Source organism: Cherax quadricarinatus, chromosome 31 (genome assembly GCF_038502225.1).
Source record: "Cherax quadricarinatus isolate ZL_2023a chromosome 31, ASM3850222v1, whole genome shotgun sequence".
Lineage (NCBI taxonomy): Eukaryota > Metazoa > Arthropoda > Malacostraca > Decapoda > Parastacidae > Cherax > Cherax quadricarinatus.
This window is the reverse complement of record NC_091322.1, coordinates 28606208-28633929: the sequence shown is the minus strand read 5'-3', so window position 1 is coordinate 28633929 and position 27722 is coordinate 28606208. Positions and strand designations below refer to the sequence as shown.

At 37.6% G+C, this 27722-nt stretch overlaps 1 protein-coding gene across 2 annotated transcripts; it reads left to right on the top strand.

Moving 5' to 3' along the window:
* The first annotated feature begins 544 nt into the window (after positions 1-544).
* beta4GalT7 (beta-1,4-galactosyltransferase 7) lies at positions 545-26170 on the top strand. 2 transcript variants are annotated; one of them, XM_053787919.2, is made up of 9 exons: positions 545-754; positions 5784-5892; positions 7714-7846; positions 8426-8552; positions 14006-14099; positions 15347-15570; positions 15971-16117; positions 18150-18318; positions 21968-26170. In XM_053787919.2, exons 1-9 carry the CDS (start codon positions 741-743, stop codon positions 22154-22156), a joined length of 1206 nt encoding a protein of 401 aa, XP_053643894.1. In that variant the 5' UTR covers positions 545-740; the 3' UTR covers positions 22157-26170. The 2 variants fall into 2 exon arrangements, with proteins under 2 accessions (XP_053643894.1, XP_053643901.1); XM_053787926.2 differs by having other exon boundaries at positions 557-754; positions 18150-18279.
* The last annotated feature ends 1552 nt before the right edge of the window (positions 26171-27722 follow it).

The following is a 27722-nucleotide window of genomic DNA, read 5'->3' as shown; positions in this document are numbered from 1 at the left end:
TCAATGTGTGAGCTGAGTATTGGTCTCCTGATCTCTTTGAAAGATCTGAATTACATTTGGCCTATGTGTAACCTAATTTACCAGTTTTATTAAAGAAATTTGAATATTAATTTCTCTATGATTTGCGAATACCTCTGTGATTTCCTTCAAATCTTCATTGTTAATATTTAACTGCGATGCCAACTTATGCCACACTCTGCACTATTCCTGTCGCGTGCAATGAGTCACAGGGAACTGGAGTTATAGAATACAAGGATAGTGAAGCGACTAAAATACACCTATTTTTTTCGGCTAATTCATCGTATATTTTGGGCACCAAACACCAGCTCATTTTTCAAAACCAGGAACATTTTACAGCTTGTAGGGAAAACCGGTCACCAAGTATGGTTTAGGAAAGATAATGTGTCTCGTTTTTTCTGGGGTTTTGGGTGCCATGATCCAACTTTATCACTTACCATCACTTATTACTTTCTGTCTTAGAAGTAACTGTAATATATAAGTGATAATTTAACCCCATTAACTTGGACACAGGATTCAACTCGGCTTATTTATAATGGCCTTTCTAATCAACACAAATAAATGTACTTTATTATATATTGACAACAGACAAAAGCTATATATCAATAAAAGGAAAACATTTCTAACCCAGGACAACTAGAGAAAATGTAAGTATATATGAGAAAGTGTGATGAGGGAGGAGCTGCCATCATCAACCCAGACATGTCAACACACTGACCTGGATGACGTTATTTAGGTGAGTTTTTTTTTTGGGGGGGGGAGGGGGGCTGGTTTCCAGCGATATATGACCCTTTCAGGTTTAGCACTTAACTTGATTATATTATTATTTGGCCGATCTGTGGCTAGGACCGTAGTTCTAGCAGTGTGTTTGTGTGTTGGCTCCATTGGAAATAAGTCAGATTTTTTGGGGGGGTTATCCTAGGTGATTTACACATGTTATTATGTATGATAATTTGCGTAACTGTATTTATGTGTACCTGTACCTAAATAAACTTACTTACCTCAGTGGAAACAAATCACTTCGACTTTTTTGGGGGGTTATCCTAGGTAATTTACACAATGTATGATAATTGTATTCATGTGTAACTGTGCCTAAGTAAACTTATTTACTTATGTTTTTCACATGGTAAGAAAGATAACTGACTTTTTGGGGGGATAATTTACAAGTTACCTCTGTAAGACAATTGTAATTCATCCAAAAATTATGTACCTAAATAAACTTATTACCCCAACCCAAAATATCCTAATGCAAGAACCTTATTCTAACATCTTTGTAAAATGACTATAATAATAACCATAATTTTTAAAGGGGTGGAGGGGTAAGCCAGTGGAAGGCCTCAGTCAGATGACCAAAAGTTCTAGCTACGGGTCATCATATGACTAAGACCCGCGTCAGGAAACACTTGTCCTGTTTCCTGACAAATCTTACCTAACCTAACTTTGTTATGTCCACTGTATTTTTATTTACATTGCTATGATTGGCCAGGCTGCAATACTACAGAGCCACGACTTGCTCTGATGGATCAGTCATAGAACTTATATCTCCCTAAACAACAATTTGCCCAAAGAATATCTGTTTATTGCATGATGTACTTAGATAGCTTATACATATCGTAAAATATTAAATAATGTCTGATTAACACTGAGGAGCATTCATCCACTGTAATATAATAATAATAATAATAATAATAATAATACATACCTTTATTTACTACAAGTACATGTACAAGGTATACAAACCATAGCTGACATCAATGATATACTACTATATAGAAAGCTGCTTGTTATGCTGAGCATTTCCCGCAAATTAGGTCAGTTTTGTCCCAGGATGCGACCCACACCAGCCGACTAACACCCAGGTACCCATTTTAAACTGATGGGTGAACAGGGACAGGGACAGCAGGTGTCTATAACCAAGACCTTAATCTTTCTCTCATAAACTTGGGCTAGCCTGGGATTGTGACTTTCATTAGACTAGATTGATGACAGCTTCTTCCTTAGAAACCATTTGGGTAGTATATATACCGTATATGTACATATATAATTTTGTCAGTCAATGTATGTATTAAGTTATTGACACTAAGAAGACTTTGGATAATTATCTCCAAAGAATTAGGATGACCCAGTAAAGTGAATCTATGTGGCTTAGTTCTAGTGGAGTCCTCTCCTCCCCAGGATATAACCCACAAGAGTCTAACTAACTACCAGGTATCTAATTACCTGCAGGTAACAGGAGCCATAGGTGTAAGAGACTTGCCCCTGTATCCCTGCATATTGTGGAGTTCGATCTGTTGTCTTCTTGGGTGTGAGCAGTGTCCTAACCACTGTACTACATAATAATAATAATAATAATAATAATAAAAATAATAACAATCTTTATTTCAACAAGTACATGATACAGTTAGAATGATACAATGATACAGTGATTAGAATGATACACTTAGAATTGTCCTGGGCTTATTAAACCTTTTCAAGGAGTAATGACATCAAAACAGCAAACCCTAGATCTAATGGACTGATAAGGGGAAAGGAGGGGCCGAAGAACAGGTGAACACGGGTTCAATCCCGCCTGTGGTATGGTTTAATAATAATTGTGGTGGTACAGATGAGATTGTTTTGTTAGTGACAGTTCTGTAACCACTCAACATTATCTGCTGTTTCCAAATCATTTGACCGAGTGTGTTGGTCCTGTATTTCCAAAGTACAGTGGACCCCCGCATAACGATGGCATCGCATAGCGATTTTTCCGCATAACGATTACTTTTATCGCAAAATTTTTGCCCCGCATACCGATTAAAAACCCGCATACCGATTTTCGTCCGAGACGCGTCCAATGTGCCCTCAGCCAGCCTCACATGTGCCGCTCCGTCCCATTGTTTACCAGCCAGCCTCCGCGGTAACATCCAAGCATACACTCGGAATATTTCGTATTATTACAGTATTTTCGGTGCTGTTTCTGGAAAATAAGTGACCATGGGCCCCAAGAAAGCTTCTAGTGCCAACCCTACACCTCAAAGGGTAAGAATTACTATAGAGATGAAGAAAGAGATAATTGATAAGTATGAAAGTGGAGTGCGTATAGCCGACCTAGTCAAGCTGTACAAGAAACCCCAATCAACCATCGCTACTATTGTGGGCACCAGAAAGACAATCAAGGAAGCTGTTCTTGCCAAAGGTTCAACTGTGTTTTCGAAACAAAGATCGCAATTGATGGAAGATGTTGAGAGACTCTTATTGGTGTGGATAAATGAAAAACAGATAGCAGGAGATAGCGTCTCTCAAGCGATCATATGTGAAAAGGCTAGGAAGTTGCATGACGATTTAATTAAAAAAATGCCTGCAACTAGTGATGATGTGAGTGAATTTAAGGCCAGCAAAGGTTGGTTTGAGAGATTTAAGAAGCGTAGTGGCATCCATAGTGTGATAAGGCATGGTGAGGCTGCCAGTTCGGACCACAAAGCGGCTGAAAAATATGTGCAGGAATTCAAGGAGTACATAGAAACTGAAGGACTGAAACCTGAACAAGTGTTTAATTGTGATGAAACAGGCCTGTTCTGGAAGAAAATGCCAAGCAGGACCTACATTACTCAGGAGGAAAAGGCACTCCCAGGACATAAGCCTATGAAAGACAGGCTTACTTTGTTGATGTGTGCCAATGCTACTGGTGATTGCAAAGTGAAGCCTTTATTAGTGTATCACTCTGAAACTCCCAGAGCGTTCAGGCAAAAGAATGTCCTCAAGGATAATTTGTGTGTGCTGTGGAGGGCAAACAGTAAGGCATGGGTCACTAGGGAATTTTTCTATAACTGGTTACACCATGCATTTGCCCCCAATGTGAAAAATTACCTAACTGAAAAGAAATTAGAACTTAAGTGCCTCCTGGTGTTAGACAATGCCCCTGGTCATCCTACAGACGTGTCAGAGCGACTTTATGGGGACATGAGCTTCATTAAGGTGAAGTTTTTGCCTCCTAATACCACTCCTCTCCTGCAGCCCATGGACCAGCAGGTTATTTCCAACTTCAAGAAACTGTACACAAAAGCTCTGTTTGAAAGGTGCTTTGTAATGACCTCAGAAACTCAACTGACTCTAAGAGAGTTTTGGAGAGATCACTTTAATATCCTCAATTGTGTAAACCTTATAGGTAAGGCTTGGGAGGAAGTGACAAAGAGGACCTTGAACTCTGCTTGGAAGAAACTGTGGCCAGAATGTGTAGACAAAAGGGATTTTGAAGGGTTTGAGGCTAACCCTGAGAATCCTGTGCCAGTTGAGGAATCCATTGTGGCATTGGGAAAGTCCTTGGGGTTGGAGGTTAGTGGGGAGGATGTGGAAGAGTTGGTGGAGGAGGACAATGAAGAACTAACCACTGATGAGCTGCTAGATCAACTTCAACAGCAAGAGGCCACACCTGAGGAAATTGCTTCGGAGGAGGGGAGAGAGAAATTGAAGAAGTTGCCTACTTCAAAGATTAAGGAAATCTGTGCAAAGTGGCTTGAAGTGCAAACCTTCATGGATGAAAATCACCCTCACACAGCTATTGCAAGCCGTGCTGGTGATTATTACACTGACAATGTTGTGAAACACTTTAGGCAAGTCATAAAGGAACGAGAGGTACAGGCCACTATGGACAGATATCTTGTGCGAAAGAAGTCCAGTGACTCTGAAGCTGGCCCTAGTGGCATTAAAAGAAGAAGGGAAGTAACCCCAGAAAAGGACTTACTACCTCAAGTCCTAATGGAAGGGGATTCCCCTTCTAAACACTAACACACTCTCTCCCCTCCTCCCATCCCATCAATCATCACCAGATCTTCAATAAAAGTAAGTGTCATTTAATTGTGCATGCCTTTTTCAGTTTGTGTGTATTAAAATTAACATTTCATGTGGTAAAAAAAATTTTTTTTCATACTTTTGGGCGTCTTGCACGGATTAATTTTATTTCCATTATTTCTTATGGGGAAAATTGATTCGCATAACGATTATTTCGCATAACGATGAGCCCTCTTGCACGGATTAAAATCGTTAACCGGGGGTCCACTGTACGTACTGTATTTTAAATTGAGGGCTTATTTTATATAATACGTATATACATTTTGACATCTTGTTTCATAAATTGTGAATTGTGCTAATGTTATTTACTGTTTATCCATACATTGCAATCTCCTGTGTAGCTACACCCTTGTCTCTCACCCATATGTACACACTCAAAGCACTTCATATGTACAGTATACACTCACCATACTCCAGTATATAATCACCACACTTACATAAGCAGACTCTTATCTCAAATTCATATGTACACACTTATCACTCATATGTGCACATGCACCATACCAATAGGTGCAGTCATCACACATACATATGCATTACATAGCCATACATACACACCACAGCCGTATGAACTGTGACTCACAAAATCGTAATGACACGATTGCAAACAAACCATACAATGGGCAGGGATAGAACCTGCGATATGAACTGTGTATGCATCTGTCACACAGTCTCATGTACATATACTCACCACACATGGGTAACTGCTCACAACACACATACATACCACACCCACATACACACATCACATCCACATGTACACACCACACATCCCATATGTACATACACTCACCATAGATACATGCAGACTCCACACCCATATATACACAGTTTAAAACACACATATAGATAGATAAGCAAGTAAATTAAAAAATTAACTTGGCAAGAAAAACTAAGAAATAATTCCCACGTGCTCATTGGACTCTGTATTTCTTCAGGGAGGATGACCCCAGTCTGAGGAAGTGTGTACGCCATGGACCCTCCTCTGCCAGAAGGAGCTTCTTTCTTCCTCCGACTAATTATTCAAAAAATTCTCATAACATAAAGGTTAGCATTGACAGGGCAATCAGATGGAAATTCCCTATACAGTGGACCCCCGCATAACGATCACCTCCGAATGCGACCAATTATGTAAGTGTATTTATGTAAGTGCGTTTGTACATGTATGTTTGGGGGTCTGAAATGGACTAATCTACTTCACAATATTCCTTATGGGAACAAATTCGGTCAGTACTGGCACCTGAACATACTTCTGGAGTGAAAAAATATCGTTAACCGGGGGTCCACTGTATTTCTTTATCTTCTGCATGTACATGTATTGGTTAGCCAGACTAAACAGAGATCAGGCCATGACTAGTGGTCAGAAGATCATGTCTTCTTTGCTCCTTCCAATGAATGACCCACATGAGTCTAATACTTCATGAAATACAATAAAATGATCAGATTGTTGTAAATACCATAGATAGACCTTTATTTTTGTTTATAGCATTGGTAACTGTTACTTGTAATGCAGTATTTAAAGAATGGACATTTCATTATGTACGTACTACATCACTAATATAGGCATATAACCAAAGGTAAATAAACAGTCATTATAGGTTTATCTTTATAATGTCAGGGTACTGGACCACTTGGTGATCCTGCTACAATGGTTGCAATGAATTAACATAACTGTATAATGGGAGACTGGGTGAAAATTGTTTGTAGCATGATGAAGGGCTCTTGATCCAAGGAATTGGAGCTACTCTTCACATCCTCTGATCAAAGCTGATTGCCACCCACCCCTATCATTTTCCAGGTACTGTATGACACGGGTTTAATACTTCTCCCATGTTTATAATTCTTCTTTCAACAAACTGGCCATATCCCACTGAGGCAGGGTGGCCCAAAAAGAAAAACAAAAGTTTCTCTTTTTAAATTTAGTATTTTATACAGGAGGAGGGGTTACTAGCCCCTTGGTCCCGGCATATTAGTTGCCTCTTACAACACGCATGGCTTATGGAGGAAGAATTCTGTTCCACTTCCCCATGGAGATAAGAGGAAATAAACAAGAAAAAGAACTAGAAAGAAAATAGAAGAAAACCCAGAGGGGTGTGTGTGTGTGTGTATATATATATATATATATATATATATATATATATATATATATATATATATATATATATATATGCTTGTACATGTATGTATAGTATAACCTAAGTGTAAGTAGAAGTAGCAAGACGTACCTGAAATCTTGCATGTTTATGAGACAGAAAAAAGGATACCAGCAATCCTACCATCATGTAAAACAATTACAGGCCTTCTATTTACACTCACTTGGCAGGACGGTAGTACCTCCCTGGGCAGTTACTGTCTACCAACCTACTACCTAGAATGATTATAATTGTGGTAGTAATAATAATATAAATAATTGCTAAGATTTTGACATGCTGTTGGAGTGTGTGTAAGGTGACATTTATGAAGGGGTTCAAGGAAAGCAATTAGCTTGATTTGAGTCCTGGAGGTGGAAAGCACACCTCTTGCACTCTGAAGGAGGGGTAGAGATGTTATCAGAGGGTTATTGAAATTGTTATGTCTGTGCATTTCTAGCAAGATAACTATTGAATGGATAATGGTGAATGTTTCCTTCATTTTTTGGTCACTCCTGTCTAGGTGGAAGAAGGCTAATGTGGTAACTTCTTTCTTTAAAGAGTAGCTTCTTACAAAATCATCAAATATTTCAGATGTCTTCATGTTAAAAGAGTTTATAAAGAACACCTAAAAAGTTGCCAAAGAATTACAGATGCTTGTTTGGCTATCATATAAAGTGAACCATGAGGAATGACATATAATGACTTGTTTAATAGGGCATCAAATTTTATATTTTAGCAGTTATTGGTGTCGGGGACTTGGATGACCCTAGCTGCTATGTTGCGATTTAAGCGACCCACCACTCTTCTCTGGGGTCTTGGCCTCTGTCTCGTATTTTTCTTCTATGTATCTCTACCATCAGCAAATACAGGTATGTTGATCTATGATTGGTTTTTGATTTGCAACAAAGATTTACTTTTAGTTCACATTGGTTATGTTTATACAGAACAAATTTGTCTTTTTAAGAGTAGGCCATTGATATTGAACAATGTATAAATGTTTTTTATAAATAAAGAAAAACTGAGTCACTGACTCTCTGAGCACTTTGAGGTTCACAGTTGTGAGATGTATTTTTTTTATAATAGTTTATCATGTTATGGAGAGTTGAAGTAGAGAGCCAAGCAGTACGGTTTACTTTTATTGTGGGCTTAAGTTGGTTTTATTCTCTATAAATGGTTGTATTTGTTTTAGTCACATTTATATCATACATTTTTTAATTACAATAAATTGTTTATATAGTATTTTGAACTTTTTGTGCTGAAATTAGCTTTTTTTTTGCTCTCAAGGACATTGTATTAATCTTCTTATTTCTGTGAGTCTTTTTTTTTTAATGTACACTAGAGTATTACTTATGTTACTTACTAAAAACACAAGTTATTACAATGGCTGTACCATTGTGATGCAGAGCGAGTGGGCTGTCAGTTACCTAAATACATAGTTAATGTTTCAGATCAGTGTGAGTGTCGTGGTCACCAAAAGGCTGTCACTACTAGTGCATTTCTTGGTCAGTCACTCTTCCAAGCTCCCAAGACATTCCCAAATGACAGACACAAAATGGCTGTCCTTGTGCCATTTAGGTAAGCAATGCAATTTTAAATTAAAACCATCTTTTGTTTAAAAAGAAATGCAATGTAAACAAGAATTATTAATAAAAAACATTACTAAAGCAAAACAAGGTTTTATAGGTAACGTTTTATTACTGTTAGTTCAGAGCATTTCAGTCATATAAAATTCTTACTGCTAGTGCCCCAAACGTATATATACCTTTTATTTTTCCTGCCTCCAAATTTGGCACAATTGGCCTGAGATGCCTGGGCAGCATAGAATTGGTCTTAACACTTGGTGTGCATCATATTAAAAAAATCTGGGACCACTTAGTACCTTGTGGGAGTGCCAGTTAAATTAAGTACCAACTAGAGCAAACAGTGTGGCAAACACCAAGGATTCACTGATGTAATGTCATATTAACACTCCCCTTTTAAGAGGAAAGTGATGTATCTCTGTTGGTCTCTCTCTGTCTATCTTTATCTCTGTATCACAGGTAGACATAAATAAAATTATACAGTTAGAGTAAGAGGTAGATGGGAAAAGAGGAAGGTGGCAACAACAAGTAAGAGGGAGGTGAAAGTGTATAAACTAAGGGAGGAGGAAGTTCGGGTGAGATATAAGCGACTATTGGCAGAAAGGTGGGCTAGTGCAAAGATGAGTAGTGGGGGGGTTGAAGAGGTTTGGAATAGTTTTAAAAATGCAGTATTAGAATGTGGGGCAGAAGTTTGTGGTTATAGGAGGGTGGGGGCAGGAGGAAAGAGGAGTGATTGGTGGAATGATGAAGTAAAGGGTGTGATAAAAGAGAAAAAGGTAGCTTATGAGAGGTTTTTACAAAGCAGAAGTGTTATAAGAAGAGCAGAGTATATGGAGAGTAAAAGAAAGGTAAAGAGAGTGGTGAGAGAGTGCAAAAGGAGAGCAGATGATAGAGTGGGAGAGGCACTGTCAAGAAATTTTAATGAAAATAAGAAAAAATTTTGGAGTGAGTTAAACAAGTTAAGAAAGCCTAGGGAAAATATGGATTTGTCAGTTAAAAACAGAGTAGGGGAGTTAGTAGATGGGGAGATGGAGGTATTGGGTAGATGGCGAGAATATTTTGAGGAACTTTTAAATGTTAAGGAAGAAACAGAGGCAGTAATTTCATGCACTGGTCAGGGAGGTATACCATCTTTTAGGAGTGAAGAAGAGCAGAATGTAAGTGTGGGGGAGGTACGTGAGGCATTACGTAAAATGAAAGGGGGTAAAGCAGCTGGAACTGATGGGATCATGACAGAAATGTTAAAAGCAGGGGGGGATATAGTGTTGGAGTGGTTGGTACTTTTGTTTAATAAATGTATGAAAGAGGGGAAGGTACCTAGGGATTGGCGGAGAGCATGTATAGTCCCTTTATATAAAGGGAAAGGGGACAAAAGAGACTGTAAAAATTATAGAGGAATAAGCTTACTGAGTATACCAGGAAAAGTGTACGGTAGGGTTAAGAATTAGAGGTAAGACAGAATGTAGGATTGCGGATGAGCAAGGAGGTTTCAGAGTGGGTAGGGGATGTGTAGATCAAGTGTTTACATTGAAGCATATATGTGAACAGTATTTAGATAAAGGTAGGGAAGTTTTTATTGCATTTATGGATTTAGAAAAGGCATATGATAGAGTGGATAGAGGAGCAATGTGGCAGATGTTGCAAGTATATGGAATAGGTGGTAAGTTATTAAATGCTGTAAAGAGTTTTTATGAGGATAGTGAGGCTCAGGTTAGGGTGTGTAGAAGAGAGGGAGACTACTTCCCGGTAAAAGTAGGTCTTAGACAGGGATGTGTAATGTCACCATGGTTGTTTAATATATTTATAGATGGGGTTGTAAAGGAAGTAAATGCTAGGGTGTTTGGGAGAGGGGTGGGATTAAATTTTGGGGAATAAAATTCAAAATGGGAATTAACACAGTTACTTTTTGCTGATGATACTGTGCTTATGGGAGATTCTAAAGAAAAATTGCAAAGGTTAGTGGATGAGTTTGGGAATGTGTGTAAAGGTAGAAAGTTGAAAGTGAATATAGAAAAGAGTAAGGTGATGAGGGTGTCAAATGATTTAGATAAAGAAAAATTGGATATCAAATTGGGGAGGAGGAGTATGGAAGAAGTGAATGTTTTCAGATATGTACTTGGGAGTTGACGCGTCGGCGGATGGATTTATGAAGGATGAGGTTAATCATAGAATTGATGAGGGAAAAAAGGTGAGTGGTGCGTTGAGGTATATGTGGAGTCAAAAAACGTTATCTATGGAGGCAAAGAAGGGAATGTATGAAAGTATAGTAGTACCAACACTCTTATATGGGTGTGAAGCTTGGGTGGTAAATGCAGCAGCGAGGAGACGGTTGGAGGCAGTGGAGATGTCCTGTTTAAGGGCAATGTGTGGTGTAAATATTATGCAGAAAATTCGGAGTGTGGAAATTAGGAGAAGGTGTGGAGTTAATAAAAGTATTAGTCAGAGGGCAGAAGAGGGGTTGTTGAGGTGGTTTGGTCATTTAGAGAGAATGGATCAAAGTAGAATGACATGGAAAGCATATAAATCTATAGGGGAAGGAAGGCGGGGTAGGGGTCATCCTCGAAAGGGTTGGAGAGAGGGGGTAAAGGAGGTTTTGTGGGCAAGGGGCTTGGACTTCCAGCAAGCGTGCGTGAGCGTGTTAGATAGGAGTGAATGGAGACGAATGGTACTTGGGACCTGACGATCTGTTGGAGTGTGAGCAGGGTAATATTTAGTGAAGGGATTCAGGGAAACCGGTTATTTTCATATAGTCGGACTTGAGTCCTGGAAATGGGAAGTACAATGCCTGCACTTTAAAGGAGGGGTTTGGGATATTGGCAGTTTGGAGGGATATGTTGTGTATCTTTAAATGTGTATGCTTCTAGACTGTTGTATTCTGAGCACCTCTGCAAAAACAGTGATAATGTGCGAGTGTGGTGAAAGTGTTGAATGATGATGAAAGTATTTTCTTTTTGGGGATTTTCTTTCTTTTTTGGGTCACCCTGCCTCGGTGGGAGACAGCCGACTTGTTGAAAAAAAAAAAAAAAAATATGAAGTGCTATATTGTGCTTGTAGATATAATGCATAAGAATACCTTTTGGTTCATAGTGGCTCTCTCTGAGACAGAGAGAGAGAGAGACAAGCAGAGAGACAGAAAGAGAGACAAGCAGACAGAGAGACAAGACACAGAGACTGATAAGCAGAGTCAGAAATGCCAATGCTCATCAGATGTCACCCTTTATCTCATCTTATCCCTGCACCCTGCAGGAGCCAATCAAATGTCACCCCTTATCTCATCTTATCTCTGCACCCTCCAGGTGCCCATCAAATGTCATCCCTTATCTCATCCAATCGCTGCCCTCCCCGATGCTTGTCACTGACATCATGCTTCAAGGGAACTTCGTCGTCTTTCTTCTTCTTCCTTCTTCTTCCTTCTTCTTCTATACTCCCGTGTATCCAAAACATTGCTGGGACCTATAAACACTTTATATATATTCCTAGACAATAGTAAATGACCAAGGCAGGTATTATTGTCCACCTGTCAATGTGTTCGTGAAAATTTGAGTACAATTTCAGTACCTAATATTAGTGTCAGAACAAAGATTGGTTATGAAATGACAAGAACTACAATAAATTGTAAATATCAGAACATAAAAATTATATAAAATAATATAAAAATGAGGAAAAAAGGTATATTGGCAACACTTCTGCAAGTGGCAGGACTCGATGTTGCCATCAGGTGAGCATTAAGTGCAACTTTGCAGCCTTATATCTCGGTAAGTACTGACCCTAATTTTTTATTTTAATCCTATAACACTCAGAAAAATTTTCTCTTTATTTCAATAAAAAATTATTTTTTATTTTTCAAAATATTCCGGGCACTGGGCGAAAGAATATACGTATATATACATTTGGACATTTAGGGGTTAATATGATAATTAAAAATAACTTCACTTTAGTACCTTTTTTTTTTAATATTTTACAAAGTTATTGCAACAATATACAGGTTATATCAAAGGTTTGTTAGCAATTTATTAGAGAAAATGATTATTTGTAATTTTCAACTATTAAGCTGTTTAAGCTTGTACAGCTGTATGTTAGTTTGTCAGGTCCTGTACATCCTTACACAGCTGATTTTCATAGCCTTGAAAAATGGATTTTAATTATAAGGATCATAGATTCTCATTTGGTTGTGTTATTTTTGAAATTACATACATCATTAGATGGCAGTTTGTTTCACAGTTGTATGATTATGTCCCAAAAACTTAACATTTGTGTTTTGCATTATTGAATTACTTTGTATATTTTTCAAAATTCTGTATTGCAAGGCTGACTGCCTTTAGCATTATGCTTGAGGTGAAAAGGAGGACACCCTTATGCAAGGCTATTGAAGCTTTTTTTTTTTTTTTTGTTTTTTTTTAAGATTCTGAGAATGTTGAGGAATATGAGAAGGATTCAGCAAATGATGATTGTAAGGAGGGTAACACAGGGGGTTTGACCTTTATGATTAACTCTTTCTAACATAGTGTATTAATGTTTTTTGTGAATGAGTGGAGACGAGTGGTTTTTATGACTTGTGCTGCTGGAGTGTGAGCAAGGTGACAGTTATGAAGAGACTTAAGGAAGTTGGTTAGCCAGGCTTGAGCCCTGGAGGTAGAACACTCAATACCTGCACTCTGAAGAAGTGGTGGGGATTCTGCAGTTCAGTGGTCATCAACACGCTTCTGGCATGAATTGATGATGGTGAATGTTTTTTTTTTTGGGGGGGGGGGGGTTGGTGTCATTCTACTTCAGTGAGAGAGAGTCTCTGTGTTAAAAATAATAAATAATAAGGATTCTCATTAAATCTACAATTTGGAGAGGAAACTTGACTTAATAATGTTCAGGCTAGACCAAAACATCTAAAGTCTCCTCTCCATTTTGTGGGTTAATTGTGCATTATTCAAGTCACAAATATGTAACTGTTATTCTTCAGTAATAATAATAAAAATAATAATAAATAATAATAATAAACTGCATGGAGAAGAATACTTCCTCTGTAAGCCATATGGGTTGTAAGTGATGACTACAATGCTGGGAGCAAGGGGTTAGTAACCCCTTTTCCTGTATAAATTAGTAAATGTAAAAAGAAAAAAAAATTTTGTTTCTTCTCTTTTGGGTCACTGCCTCAGTGGGATATGGCTGGTGTGTTAATAATAATAATATGTTCCATAGAAAAACTAAAAACTAATGCCAGTCCATTTGGCATTTCATAATTAATGCATCGTATTCAAAATCCTTTGAAGAAATTAACTTCAATAAAGTTCAGAGAAGCTTTAGTTTTGGATTTTTTGAAATGTTTATAAAGAAGTAAAAATATCTGCTAGAATAGTGCATGTACTTATGTTTACACATACTGTTAGTGTTGTGTGTGTTAAAGGGTGGAGGAGGGCTAGCCTGTACCTTTCTAATTTTAGTGTTCACATACAGGGATCGCTTTGAGGAGATGCTAGAATTTGTTCCTCACATTCATAACTTCCTAAATGCTCAGCACAAAAATCACCACTTGTATATCATTAATCAGGTGAGTAATGTTGATAAATTATTTACATTGAATGTGTATTCTATAGTACCGTAATTTATTAAACTGGTAACAAAACCTTGCCTATGAAAGATGAAGTGAACCGTAGCATAGATTATGGGAAAAAAGTAGGTGGAGTGTTGAGGCATATGTATGAGGAAAGAAGTTTATCTAATGGAGGCAAAATGGGGAATGCACAAGTGTAATGGTACTAACACTTTTTATGTGAATGTGAGGCATAGGCTTTAACCATTTTAGCAAAAAGGAGGTTAGAGGCTGTGGAAATGTCATGATTGAGAACAATGTGTGGTGTGAATATTACCTTATGCAAAAAATTCAGAGCTTAGAAACTGCAAGACTCTAAGGGGTTACCAAAGATATAATTCAGAGAGTAGAGATGTTATTGAGGTGGTTTGGATCCAATTTAGAAAGGATGGAGACTAATAGGATTACTAAGACCATGTAAAAATCTTGGGCAGCAAGAAGGGGTGGGAGGGCTTTCCCAGGAAATGTTGGAGGAAAGGGGTAAAGGAGGTTTTGAGTGGTAGGTTCTTGAGCATCCAGAAGGTTTGTGAGTTTACTAAACCATATTGAATGGAGACAGTTGGTTTTTATGGCTTGTTTGCTTTTGGAGAGTAATACACAAATAACCCACACATAGAAGAGAGGAGCTTACGATGACGTTTCAGTCCATCTTGGACCATTTAGAAAGCCACACTAACAAAAAGGAGAGAAGGAGGGAGTATATATGTATATAGGCCAGCAGACAGGGATGGGACAAGAGAGGTAGTAGTGGAGGTGGGAGTAGTAGTAGTAGTGGAGGTAGTAGGTGGTAGTGGTGGAAGTAGTAATTGTAGTGGTGGAGTCAGTCAAATACATACTAAGAAAGAGGAGCACTGCAAGGGAGCTAGGGGCCCACATAGGGGGGGAAAATAATGAAGGAACAAATACCCAAGGCAGAAGAAAGAAAACCCAAAGGAGAAAGAGGAAAAGGGAAGAGGGAGAAGTAGCAGAAGGAATCAGGCTAGGTCATGGGCATTCTGAAGTTTGGAACATTTTACAATGTAGTGGGAAAGGAAGGCATCTACAGAGACAAAGCCAGGACTAAGATTCATACAAGGAAAGTTGTGTATAAGGGAGGATTCAACCAGGAGTTTTCATACTTTATTGCACTGTATTATGATGTAGATCTGATAATCAACATAGTGTTCTAATATTTTGTCATAATTATTTTTATTGGTCTTTTCTAGGTTGATAACCTCCGCTTTAACCGAGCGTCTCTCCTTAATGTGGGCTTTTTAGAATCAGGTGTTGACTGTGATTATATTGCAATGCATGATGTTGACCTTTTGCCCATGAATACTGCATTGACTTATGAATTTCCTCATGATGGCCCATATCATGTTGCTGCCCCACATCTTCACCCACGATACCATTATCCTACTTTCATTGGGGGTATACTACTTGTTAAAAGGTAAGATTTCTCATAGGAGTGAAGATATTTTTTGCCAATGTTTTTATATTTTCTACTTTAAATGAAAAATTTTTAGATCTACAGATAAGCCTACTTATCATGGCTTATTTTATTATAATTTCTGTTTTTCTTTTTGCATCTTGGAAAAGCTTGAAAACATGACTTATTACATTATAAATCTCACTTTTTAATACAGTAAGTGTTTCAAAACTGTTTTGATAGCAAGCTTTCAGCAAATAGTCTGTATCCTCTTGGTATATCTGACACTTGCCTTGTCACATCTCTTCATATGACCACCATATAATTCTGTATAAAGTTTTATATTACAGATACATAACTAATTTCGTATGAAGACAGAAAATTTGCATTCAAAGCTTATAATGGATATTTATGACCCTAGAGAGCACTTTCGTAAGGTAGACGGACTGAGCAACAAATACTGGGGTTGGGGGCTAGAAGACGATGAGTTTTTTGCTCGGCTTAAAGAAGCAAAACTTGAAATATTCCGCCCTGGCAATCTCACCTCTGCAACCAAAGATACATTCAGGTAATAAACTGCTCTGACGGTTGTTTAATAGTCAACATTTTTTTAGATATATGATGAAAATGGAATAATATGTTGGAAAGAAAATTTGTAATGGTCATCTCAACAGCACATCCTTTAAAAACAACTTACTCTATTCACTCCTATTTAACATGCTCACATGAGCCTGCTGGACACTCAAGCCCCTAAAACTCAGAGTCTTTGCCACACCCTTACCGCCAACCATTTCTTTGATGATCCTTGCCTCTACTATTTTTCACCCCAGATTTATATGCCATCTTTATCAACCTGTCTTTCTCTAGCCTTGACAAACTAAAGCTATCTCAGTATCCTGTCCTCAGCCTTCTAAATTATATTTTTGGTAACCCCACATCACCTTTTGTAATGTCTATGCTTCAGATTCTCTGCATGATATTCATACCACACATTGCTCTCAAAATGACATTTCCACTGCCTCGAACCTCCTCCTTGCTACAGCATTCAAAACCCATGACTCACACCCATTTAAATGTATTGTTACCATTACAGTCTGATACTCAGTGTCTTATTTTGCTTCCATAGATAAATTTCTTTCTTTTCACAGTTGCCTCAATACTCCCCTCCCCCTTCCCATCTTTATCCTTCATCTGTATTCTGTAGTTCACTTCATCTTTCATAGACCCATCTGCTGACATGTCCACTCCCAGTAAATGCATTCACTTGCTCCATACTTCCTCCCTCCAGTCTGATATTCAGTCTATCATTACCTTGACTTTTTATTACTCTCATCATCTTGCTCTTTTCTATATTCACCTTTAATTTCCTTCTTTTATATATTCTCCCAAATTCCTCCACCATTCTTTGCAACTTGTCTTCAGAATCCCCCAAAAGAACTGTCATCAGGAAATAGTAAGTAAGTTTATTCAGGTATACACAAATACAGTTACATAGAGTTTCATACATAGCATCATATGTGTAGAGAATCTAGGATAAACCAGAAAAATCAGACAAAGTGATAACTCCCACCTTGTAAGAGATCTAATGGCTTTTAATCCCACACCCTTACCAACAGCCTAGCATTCACTTCTTTTACAACCCCATCTATAAATATGATAAACATTCATGTTGAAATGGTTGTTTAACATATGTTGAACAACCAAGGTGAGGCTCAGTTTCACTTTGCATAAAAACTCTTAACTGCTTTCGGTAACCTACCTTCTATTCAATACATTTGCAGCATCTGCCACATGGCTTCCCTGTCCACCCTATCATACCTTTTCTAAATCCATAACTGCAACAAACAGCACATTACCTTTCTGCAGTATTATGCACTGTACCTGCAATTTTTATATTAATATAGTTACTGGACAAATTACAGTTGTACCTAGAGTTACGAACTTTGTTCGTTCCAGAAGGCTGTTCGAGTGCCGATACTGAACGAATTTGTTTCCATAAGGGATAATGTAAATTAGATTAGTCCGTTTCAGACCCCCAAAAATACACTTACATAATTGTTCGAGTTGGGAGCTGTTCGAAACTTGAGGTACCACTGTATTTAAAGATTGTTCAAAGAACATGGATTATTCCATGTTTATTTTCCAAAAAAATTAAAAAAAAAAACACGTTCAGTATCACTTACACTTTTATCATCCTTTCCAATAAGGCATAGCTATTTCACAAGTTAAAAGTGCAGCTAATTAGTTTTCCAAAGTTCATTTGTAAACATTCCTGGCTCACACTTGAACAACCTATCATATCCTACAGGTCACTTCTAATTGCTACAGTTGAACTTGCTGAATATATTCTTTTTAAATATATACACAGAATATTATCATAAAATCCTTCCTCTGTAAGCCATCCGTGTTGTAAGAGGCGACTAAAATGCCGGGAGCAAGGGACTAGTAACTGCTTTTCCTATGTAAATTACTGAATGTAAAAAGAAAAACTTTTGTTTTTCTTTGTAAGACACCTTGCCTCAGTGGGAGACAGCTGGTACACTAAAAAAAAATATTACATATATAACTGTTGGAAATGTACAATGATTTGTGTTTTCTAGGCACATCCATGACAGACGTGTGCGAAGACGTGACATGATCAAATGTTATAATCAACAAGAAATTACACGACATCGAGACCGTCAGACTGGCCTCTCTACCGTTCGCTACAAGATCCAGAGCAAGAAAGAGGCAAGATTTTTTGTGATTTATTTACTAAACAGTAACATTGTAAGAACATAATTCATTGTTTATTTTTTATTTCACCAGTTAGTTCCCACCAAGGCAGAGTGGCCCAAAGAAGAAAACACACTTCTTTTAGTTATAAATTACATGTGAAGTATAACCAGCTCCTTGCACTTGGCATTTTAGTCATTTTCTATGACATACTGGTACTATATACATGTATATGGTCTGTAAATGAAGGATTGAAATTCACGTTCCTTGATAAAGTCAGTGTATTGGTAACATTTAAAATAAGTTTTCTAAATTGTATAATGTATAAAAATCAGTGGAAATTTGGTATCTACAGCTATTACTGTTTCAGGCTTCTTATAATTTATGTAGGAAAGAGCAAAGTGATGAGTGTCAAAAATGCAGACAGTGAGAGATTAGATAATAGGTTGCAAGGAGGGAGTATGAAGGAAGCATGTGTGTTCAGATATCTTGGGGTGAACTTGTCTTAGATGGTTCAGTGAGAGTTGAGGTGAACCATAAAATTGATGAAGGGGAAAAGTTGGGTGGTGCATTGAGGAATCTGTAGAAACAAAGAACTTTTTATCCATGGAGGCAAAAAGGGGAATGTATCAGAGTATAGTGGTACCAACACTGTTGGAATCACTATAACAATACTGTTGATATCACTATACCAACACTGTGGGTACCACTATGCCAACACTGTTGGTACCACTGTTGGTTTTGAATGTTTCAGTGAGGAGGAGGCTGAAGGCAGTAGAGATATTATGTTTGAGGGCAATGTGTTGTGTGAATATTATGCAGAGAATTCAGAGCTTGGAGACTAGGAGGAGGTGTGGAGTTACCAGAAGTTTTATTCAGGGAGCAGAGGAGAGGTTACTGATGTGGTTTGGATATTTAGAGAAGCTGGAGACATATAGATTGACTAGGAGAGTGTATAAATCTGGGGTGGAGGGGAAGGGGTCATCCTAGGAATGATTGGAGGGAGAGGGTAAAGGCAGTTTGAAGTGCTAGGGGCTTGGACATCCAACAGGCTTTTGTATGTACATATGTTAGATAGTAGTGAGTGAAGGCAGGTTGTTTTTTATAATTTGATGTGCTGTTGGAGTGTTACCAAAGGAATATTTATGAAGAGATTCAGAGAAACCGATTGGCCGGATTTGAATCTTGCAGGTGGGAGGTACAGTGCCTGCACTCTGAAAGGGGTTAGAATGTTGCAGTTTGGAAGGTCATCTTAATTAACTGTGATGTTAGTGCTCCTCTAGCAAGACTGATTGAATGAGTGACAGTGAAAGAATTTTTTTTCTTTGTCAGGTTACTCTACCTCATTGGGAGACATTAAAAAAATTTTATTTTTATTATTATTTTATTATCACACCGGCCGATTCCCACCAAGGCAGGGTGGCCCGAAAAAGAAAAACTTTCACCATCATTCACTCCATCACTGTCTTGCCAGAAGGGTGCTTTACACTACAGTTTTTAAACTGCAACATTAACACCCCTCCTTCAGAGTGCAGGCACTGTACTTCCCATCTCCAGGACTCAAGTCCGGCCTGCCGGTTTCCCTGAATCCCTTCATAAATGTTACTTTGCTCACACTCCAACAGCACGTCAAGTATTAAAAACCATTTGTCTCCATTCACTCCTATCAAACACGCTCACGCATGCCTGCTGGAAGTCCAAGCCCCTCGCACACAAAACCTCCTTTACCCCCTCCCTCCAACCCTTCCTAGGCCGACCCCTACCCCGCCTTCCTTCCACTACAGACTGATACACTCTTGAAGTCATTCTGTTTCGCTCCATTCTCTCTACATGTCCGAACCACCTCAACAACCCTTCCTCAGCCCTCTGGACAACAGTTTTGGTAATCCCGCACCTCCTCCTAACTTCCAAACTACGAATTCTCTGCATTATATTCACACCACACATTGCCCTCAGACATGACATCTCCACTGCCTCCAGCCTTCTCCTCGCTGCAACATTCATCACCCACGCTTCACACCCATATAAGAGCGTTGGTAAAACTATACTCTCATACATTCCCCTCTTTGCCTCCAAGGACAAAGTTCTTTGTCTCCACAGACTCCTAAGTGCACCACTCACTCTTTTTCCCTCATCAATTCTATGATTCACCTCATCTTTCATAGACCCATCCGCTGACACGTCCACTCCCAAATATCTGAATACGTTCACCTCCTCCATACTCTCTCCCTCCAATCTGATATTCAATCTTTCATCACCTAATCTTTTTGTTATCCTCATAACCTTACTCTTTCCTGTATTCACCTTTAATTTTCTTCTTTTGCACACCCTACCAAATTCATCCACCAATCTCTGCAACTTCTCTTCAGAATCTCCCAAGAGCACAGTGTCATCATTAAAAAAAATCATTACAATATTTCCCACTGTGCCTGGCCCATGGCTGGGCTCTGAGAGTAGTAAGCCTCTTGAAACTCATCAAAGGTATTAAAGGTGTGTAACATGCTGTAAAAGCAGAGTTTTAAAGCATTGTATACCCACTCAGTGTTATACACTTATTAATACTGGCATCCTTCTTGCTTACTTTGTCCAATTGTCATCACATTTTCAGCCTCTTATTCTCTTTCATTGTATCCAGCTTCTTTATACTCCCTCAGCTTATTGCTATCTTTTGTTTCTTTATATTGTCAAACTTCCTAAGATTTCAACCTTGTTTCTACCATGCATCTATTTTATTTGCTCTTTGCAAACTGCTTCTAAAAGCAAGAAAAGTTCCATTCTCAAAATTGTATATTTTCTGTTAACCAGAATTACATGCATCGGTACTGTATATCACTTTTCACATCACTGTACTGTAATTTATTTATTATTTATTTACTCGATTATTATATTGTATTACTGCTAATCTTTAAATACACATATCTGTAACTTTTATCTATAACTTTTAAAATATTGTCTAGTTTCAGAAACTAGGCAATATTTTAAGAAGTAGAGATGAAGAATATAATCAGATTATACCATTACTTTGCTTAAGCTGCCAATCAAAACTTGCTTATTATTTCCTCCAACAAAGATACTAAATAATCAGTGACTTCATTCTCGCATATTTCTCAAAGACAGTGATTATGTACGAGTGATGCTGAAAGTGTTGAATAATGATGAAAGTTTTTTTTTTTTTTTTGGGGGGGGTCACCCTGCCTGGGTGGGAAATGGCCAACATGTTAAAAATAAAAAAATGTCTTAGATGAGTCCTATGTGGAATTAATAATGATTGATGACGAATGACTTTTGGGATTTGAGTTGCTGTTGTAGAATGGACAAAGTAACGTCTGTGCAGGGTTTCAGGTGGTGGAAGGTACAGCATATGCACTCAGAAGGATGGGGTGGTGATGTAACAAGGAGGGCCATCTGAATTGTAATGTTCATGCACCTTCGGCAAGACAGTTATTGAATGAGTGATGGTGAATGTATTTCCGTCTTTGGATAATCCTACCTGGTTATGGACCAGGCCTTGGAGGTGTTAACCTCCAGAACATCCTCCAAATATTCACCCTCCAGGTATACCGTGGTTGGAAATAGTCGGTGTGTATAAAAAAAAAGACTAGCCTATATGAAGAGATGGTTGGTATTAGCTTTTAAAGTCTCTCACTATCTGAAAAACAAAATACTTCAAATGTATTCATTAAAACTTATTTTCTTGTTTCAGATGACAATTCAGGGAGCTCCGATGACAATATTGAATGTTATCCTTGAGTGTGATAAATTTATAACACCTTGGTGCGATTGTACAGAAAATGTTGGCAATGTGCCAAAATCACAGCAGAAACCTGAAAAATTGGATGATGTAATTGTACCTAAGCTTAATCGTAAAAAGCATTTAAGTCAAGATGGCTAAAATTGTATCTGATTTATTTTAAAAATTGTAATACTTCATAAAGTACATTTTCCTGAACCCATTTTCATTAGGCTTATGTGATGTAACTTAATTTGGATTATGTTGTTGATAGTAGCGAGTGTCTTAGTACTGTATCATATAAGGTTTTGTTGATGCTAGTACAGTAATGATATACATGTATACAGCATTTCCTAGTACTAGTTAAATACCATATATCCAAAATCATTTCTTTTTCTTTCAGAGATTCACTAAGGATAAAATACTGTATTTCCATGGGCTTGTCCATTTTGCTTTAAATAGAGAATCTAAGGTGATTCAAGGTGATGCTACATAAAATTTGTAGTCTACTTGAAGTCAGGAGCATAGGTGTCAGCACACACTGCCTCAAGTTGGTTTACAAGTGTGTAAGCATTGGGCTGGTGCAACATGAAGAATTCCTTGACATTTTTACACCAAACTTTTTTATTATTGTTATATATTTTACCCAACCAGGATAGTAATTCTGCATCTATTCTAGATCCTGCTGAATAATAATTATGATGCAGGCATAAAAGGTGTCTAACGAACAATTTCGACTGTAAAGAATTAAGGGAAACTACATTGTTCAGTGAAAAGAGAAGGTAAGCATTGACGTTGACAGTCTTGGCATTGGATGAGTATACATTGAGTCTGGGTGACATTGCAACCTCTTGAGAGACTAAATGGATTACTATGTACTTGTTAGGAAATCATATACATATAGAGGACATAGGACAAGTTGATTACAGAGAAGTGACACTGATGTCATTATGAGGAGTGTCTCAAAGTCTGGACCCATAGGAAATATAGGCTTTATATTCTTAAAATTAAATATCTAATGTTGGTTTTGCATATTCAGAAATTAGAATGCCCTAATGGTTTATTATGATAGTTAAGAGAAGGTGGAATTGCTGTTTTTATGTGGATACCTGAAATTCATGGATTATCCCAAAATCTAAACAATATTACAGTACTGAAGGAAAACATTCAAAATGTTTGCTATCAGATTATTGTTTCCATCTTTGGAAGTTTAAAAAAAATTGATGACAATATGTATGTGGATGGCTCAATGGTATTCAGTTTGGATAATAAGCAAAATTGTAAGTTTTACATTTTTCCCTATGGACACAATATGCTGGGATTCCCTTTATAAGAAGGCATCAAATTACCGACTTGACATCCTCCAGTAATCCAATACACGTTTTTTGATGATCACGAAAACTTGCTGTTGTGTGGCTGTGTGGACACTGATACATCTTGCTCATCTCACCAGTTTCCATGAGTTCTACCCAAAACGATGTTTTCTGGTAAGTACAGTTTCATAAATTGTTAGAAATGCAGTGTATCCACTCTTAAAGAGAGAGTTCAAGATCTGGATGACTCGGGATATGTGGCATTTTTAACTCTGCTGTGTAAGACTTTGTTGGTGTGATTATTTTTCCCTAGTACAGTGGACCCCCGGTTTACGATATTATTTCATTCCAGAAGTATGTTCAGGTGCCAGTACTGACCGAATTTGTTCCCATAAGGAATATTGTGAATTAGATTAGTCCATTTCAGACCCCCAAACATACACATACAAACTTCTCTTTCTTTCAACACACCGGCCGTATCCCACCGAGGCGGGGTGGCCCAAAAGGAAAAACGAAAGTTTCTCCTTTTACATTTAGTAATATATACAGGAGAAGAGGTTACAAGCTCCTTGCTCCCAGCATTTTAGTCGCCTCTTACAACACGCATGGCTTACGGAGGAAGAATTCTGTTCCACTTCCCCATGGAGGACACATACAAACACACTTACATAAATACACTTACATAATTGGTCGCATTGGGAGCTGATCGTAAAGCGGGGGTCCACTGTACTGTATAGGGTTTTCCACTGGTGATAACTTATAAATTGCAATTTATTATGTGTATAATATTAATCTGATATTTCAGCTAGTATGTACTTGTACTGTTTATTTCTTAAAAGGTACTATTAGCATACAATTTATTTCATCTGGGACCATTGTCACAATAGAATGAAACATCATCTAAAGACTTATTTCCACTTTGTGAGTTACTGGCAGTTGTGGATCTTCACTTTTTTGTATATAGTTTTGAGTCGTCAAACTTCATCATTGGTGCTTAAAGGATAAAACCACTATCACAAGCAGAATAGCTGGTTTACACATAGTTGTTAATATTTACTGGTAGTTTAAAATCAAAATCATATCATAAACTATACAAATGTTGTCTAACCATATTATCATTTCATATTTAGCCAGTCTACATATTACATAAATCATAAACTTGCCTATACATAATGAAATAGCATTTGAACAATTGTATAAATATGGTCGGGTTGTTGCAATGAAGCCTTATTCTCGCTATGTAAAGGAATTCAAAGATGATGAAGTCATACCCAATATACATATTGAAGTTGTTCTCCCAGGTACTGTATGACCCCATGAATGCAGTAAGTAATAATAATTGAAGCCAAAACTGTAAAATCGTTGTAGGTATGAGGGTGATCAGTTAAATGGCAATAATAATGGACTGCAAAAGAAAGGAGATTTACTTAAGGAAAAATGAGTATGGAAAGACCTACCTATATGTTACTCAGGATGATTGCTGACAGCATCTTACGTGTTGGAAGCTTGCATTTTATTCTTTTACGTGTGTGTAAGAAGGGTTCTTGTGGTGGGAAGGTTTATCATTTAGCCAACCTTGTACATGTGTGGGAGGCTTCAAGACTCTTGGGATATGAGTAAATATTTTTTTTATTCTTTGTGTTTACATATTTTTTGTGTGATTGTAAGGGCATGATTGTATTTTATATATTACATATGTTGACTTATATAATATTTTTATGACACTACTTTTTAAACTTCATTTTCTACCATTGCACATTTCAGGTATTATAACATAGACTCTAGTTTATACAATAATGCTGTATTAGTGCATTTTGAAGTGTTTTTGATTTTAGGACTGGGCATTGAAAAATGTGTGTACTGTATATTTCAGTTTCCAAATGCTTTCATGGAATAATACTCTGATGCTAATACAAGATATTATCTGTGCCTGTTTTATAATTTTCTCTATTTAGAATTCGCTCAAATTCAGAAAAGGAATTTTCTCATTTATAATTATTGTATATCTGCAAAATTTGGGATATGGGGGCAATGAATCTCAAAATCATTGACCCACATTAACAGTAAATACAGGTTGCATCTTTTTTGTGTGAATGAAGACTGTAAAGTGTACAGAAATACCTGTTTTTGCTAATGTATTTTTTGCCTAATTTGCTGTTGGTTTTTGTGTGTTAGTGTACATAAAACGAATTATAAGGCATGTTTGCACATGCGATATGATCACAGTAAATAATAGGTGATATCACAATATGCAAAATTACCAAGGTAAAAAAAATAGTGAAATTCCATGTGTTTTCATGATTTCTCACATTATCAAGGAACATTCAAAATAATCTGTTGTCCTGTTCTATTTACTATTTCTTGATAATGTGAGAAATCATGAAAGAGGATGGAATTTCACTATTTTTTCACTGGTAATTTTGCATGTTTGCACATGTCAGACTACCTCTGATCAGTCTATAAGCAAAAGCATTGACACAACTAACCAGGTGTGCTTCTGGTACTTGTTATACAGGCAAGTAAGGAGGATTACCCTTGGTTGTTCTAGGAATTTCCAGTGTTTAATAGTATTTTATTTTGCAAGTTTGTCAGATAGCTAATATATTATTGGAAACATTGTTCTCTTGATTGACTGCTGTTGCAATGCTTAAACCAACTAACCATTAAAAGACCCATTATTATTCATAGCTCAAATTTTAACTTGAAAATCCAATAAAACTAAATAACTGATATATAGTGTTTATATTGGATTTACTGTGTTTGTTTGCTTTTATAAACCAGCTATATGTGTGACAGTATTATGGTGCCATAAATTTCAGTATAATGTGTAATTTTATTCTGCAATAAAGAAAATTTGCTCATGGGAGAGAATTTTTTTTATAAGCAATACCAATTGTATATTTGTATTGGTTTATGAGGGTTGAGAGAATTGGCAAGAAGCTTGAAAGTTTTATGACAGACAAAACCCTGCCACATACACATACAGTACTTCACTTTAGCAATAATACTTGTTTCAGCCTCCAGGTGGAGTTCTAATGAGATGCACTAATGCAGCCACCCTTGTGAGGCTAGACCTTGTCATGGTAGAGGATGGATGGGAGCTGGTGTTACTTCTGTGGTCAAGCAGACAGTAGCCATTAAGTAGGAAGGGTTAATGGGGTTCTCGTCACTATGGTGACTGACCAGGGGCTAGAATAATCACTGCTGCTATCGTATTTCTGTACTGGTTGTCCCTTCAAGTACCTTGTTGGTGATGGGCTCTTGCTGTGTGGACCTGAAGCAGTCTTTCCCTGCTTCAGATTCAGTGTAAATGCTCCCACTTCTCCACTCTTCTCTTGGCTGCATTAGTTGGGATTTGTAGAATTCTGTTGATGATGAAAGGAAAAGACTTCACTGTCCAACCCTGTTTTAAGTGTTTTTGAAAGGGTAGATTTGTGGTGACTATTTGAATCCTTCCAGTGGAAATTATACCATCTCAGGGCTTCTTGTCTGGCCCACCTGTGAAACATTGAGTGGGTCTCCAGCAGTCCCTCAGATGGCAGGAATACTACTTGAGGTTGCCTGTAGATTCAGAAGCAGCAACTGAAGGTCTATGACTCAGGCATTTGTTTTGATTTGCCCTCTACCATTTTTAGCTGAAAAACCCTTTAAGAGAAGTCTTGATGCATCAAATATGCTTTTGATCTGAGGAATTAGACGTCTTATCCCCTTCTTCAGATTGAGTCCAAATATCCTCTATTCTCTATATGGCCTCATTAATGGGGAAATTTTCTCTTTTGTGAAATCCAGCTACTAGACATGGAAAAAAAGGGACCATAATCAGCCCATAGGTAGTGCTGTGGTTACTTTGTCACTACACATGTTAGAAATAGGATCTTAGGGCATGTCAGATGACACTGGGAGGCCTTCTGGCAGGGCCTCTGATAACAGAAGTATTGCTAGAGGTTGCCTGCAGTCCCAGGAGTAGCAACTGGCTCTCATTCTGGGTCATCCATAACTATTTTTAACTGAAAGATGCTTGCACAGTTAATGCTCCTGTCTAATCAAGCAGTTTTGCTAAGCCTTGCTCAGTCAATTCTGGAGGGGCCATTGTAGTGTTTTGCACTGGATAGGATAAGATACAGTTTCCAAGGAATAATATAATGCTGTGTGACACCTGTAGGTTTAGTTCTAATTATAATAATAATCCAGGGGATAATAGTATTATTTGTCAGAACTTTTATGATCATGGTTCAGAGTAGGTACTTGGTTGCTGTTGGTTTATTTTTGGAGCTGCCCCCATTTTTTTTACATGATAAATTAGACACAGGCTCACTCTGTCAGATCCCTACTAACTGAGACATCCTTTACCAATGCCATCAAGGCCATGGCTTCTTTTCAGAACCCAGAATTACTTCCAGGCAATGGTTTGTTGC

Coding starts and splice junctions, on each gene's coding strand:
- beta4GalT7 (XM_053787919.2), top strand. Junction 8,553..14,005: donor GCTGTCCTTGTGCCATTTAG/GTAAGCAATGCA, acceptor GTTCACATACAG/GGATCGCTTTGAGGAGATGC. Junction 16,118..18,149: donor GCAACCAAAGATACATTCAG/GTAATAAACTGC, acceptor TGTGTTTTCTAG/GCACATCCATGACAGACGTG.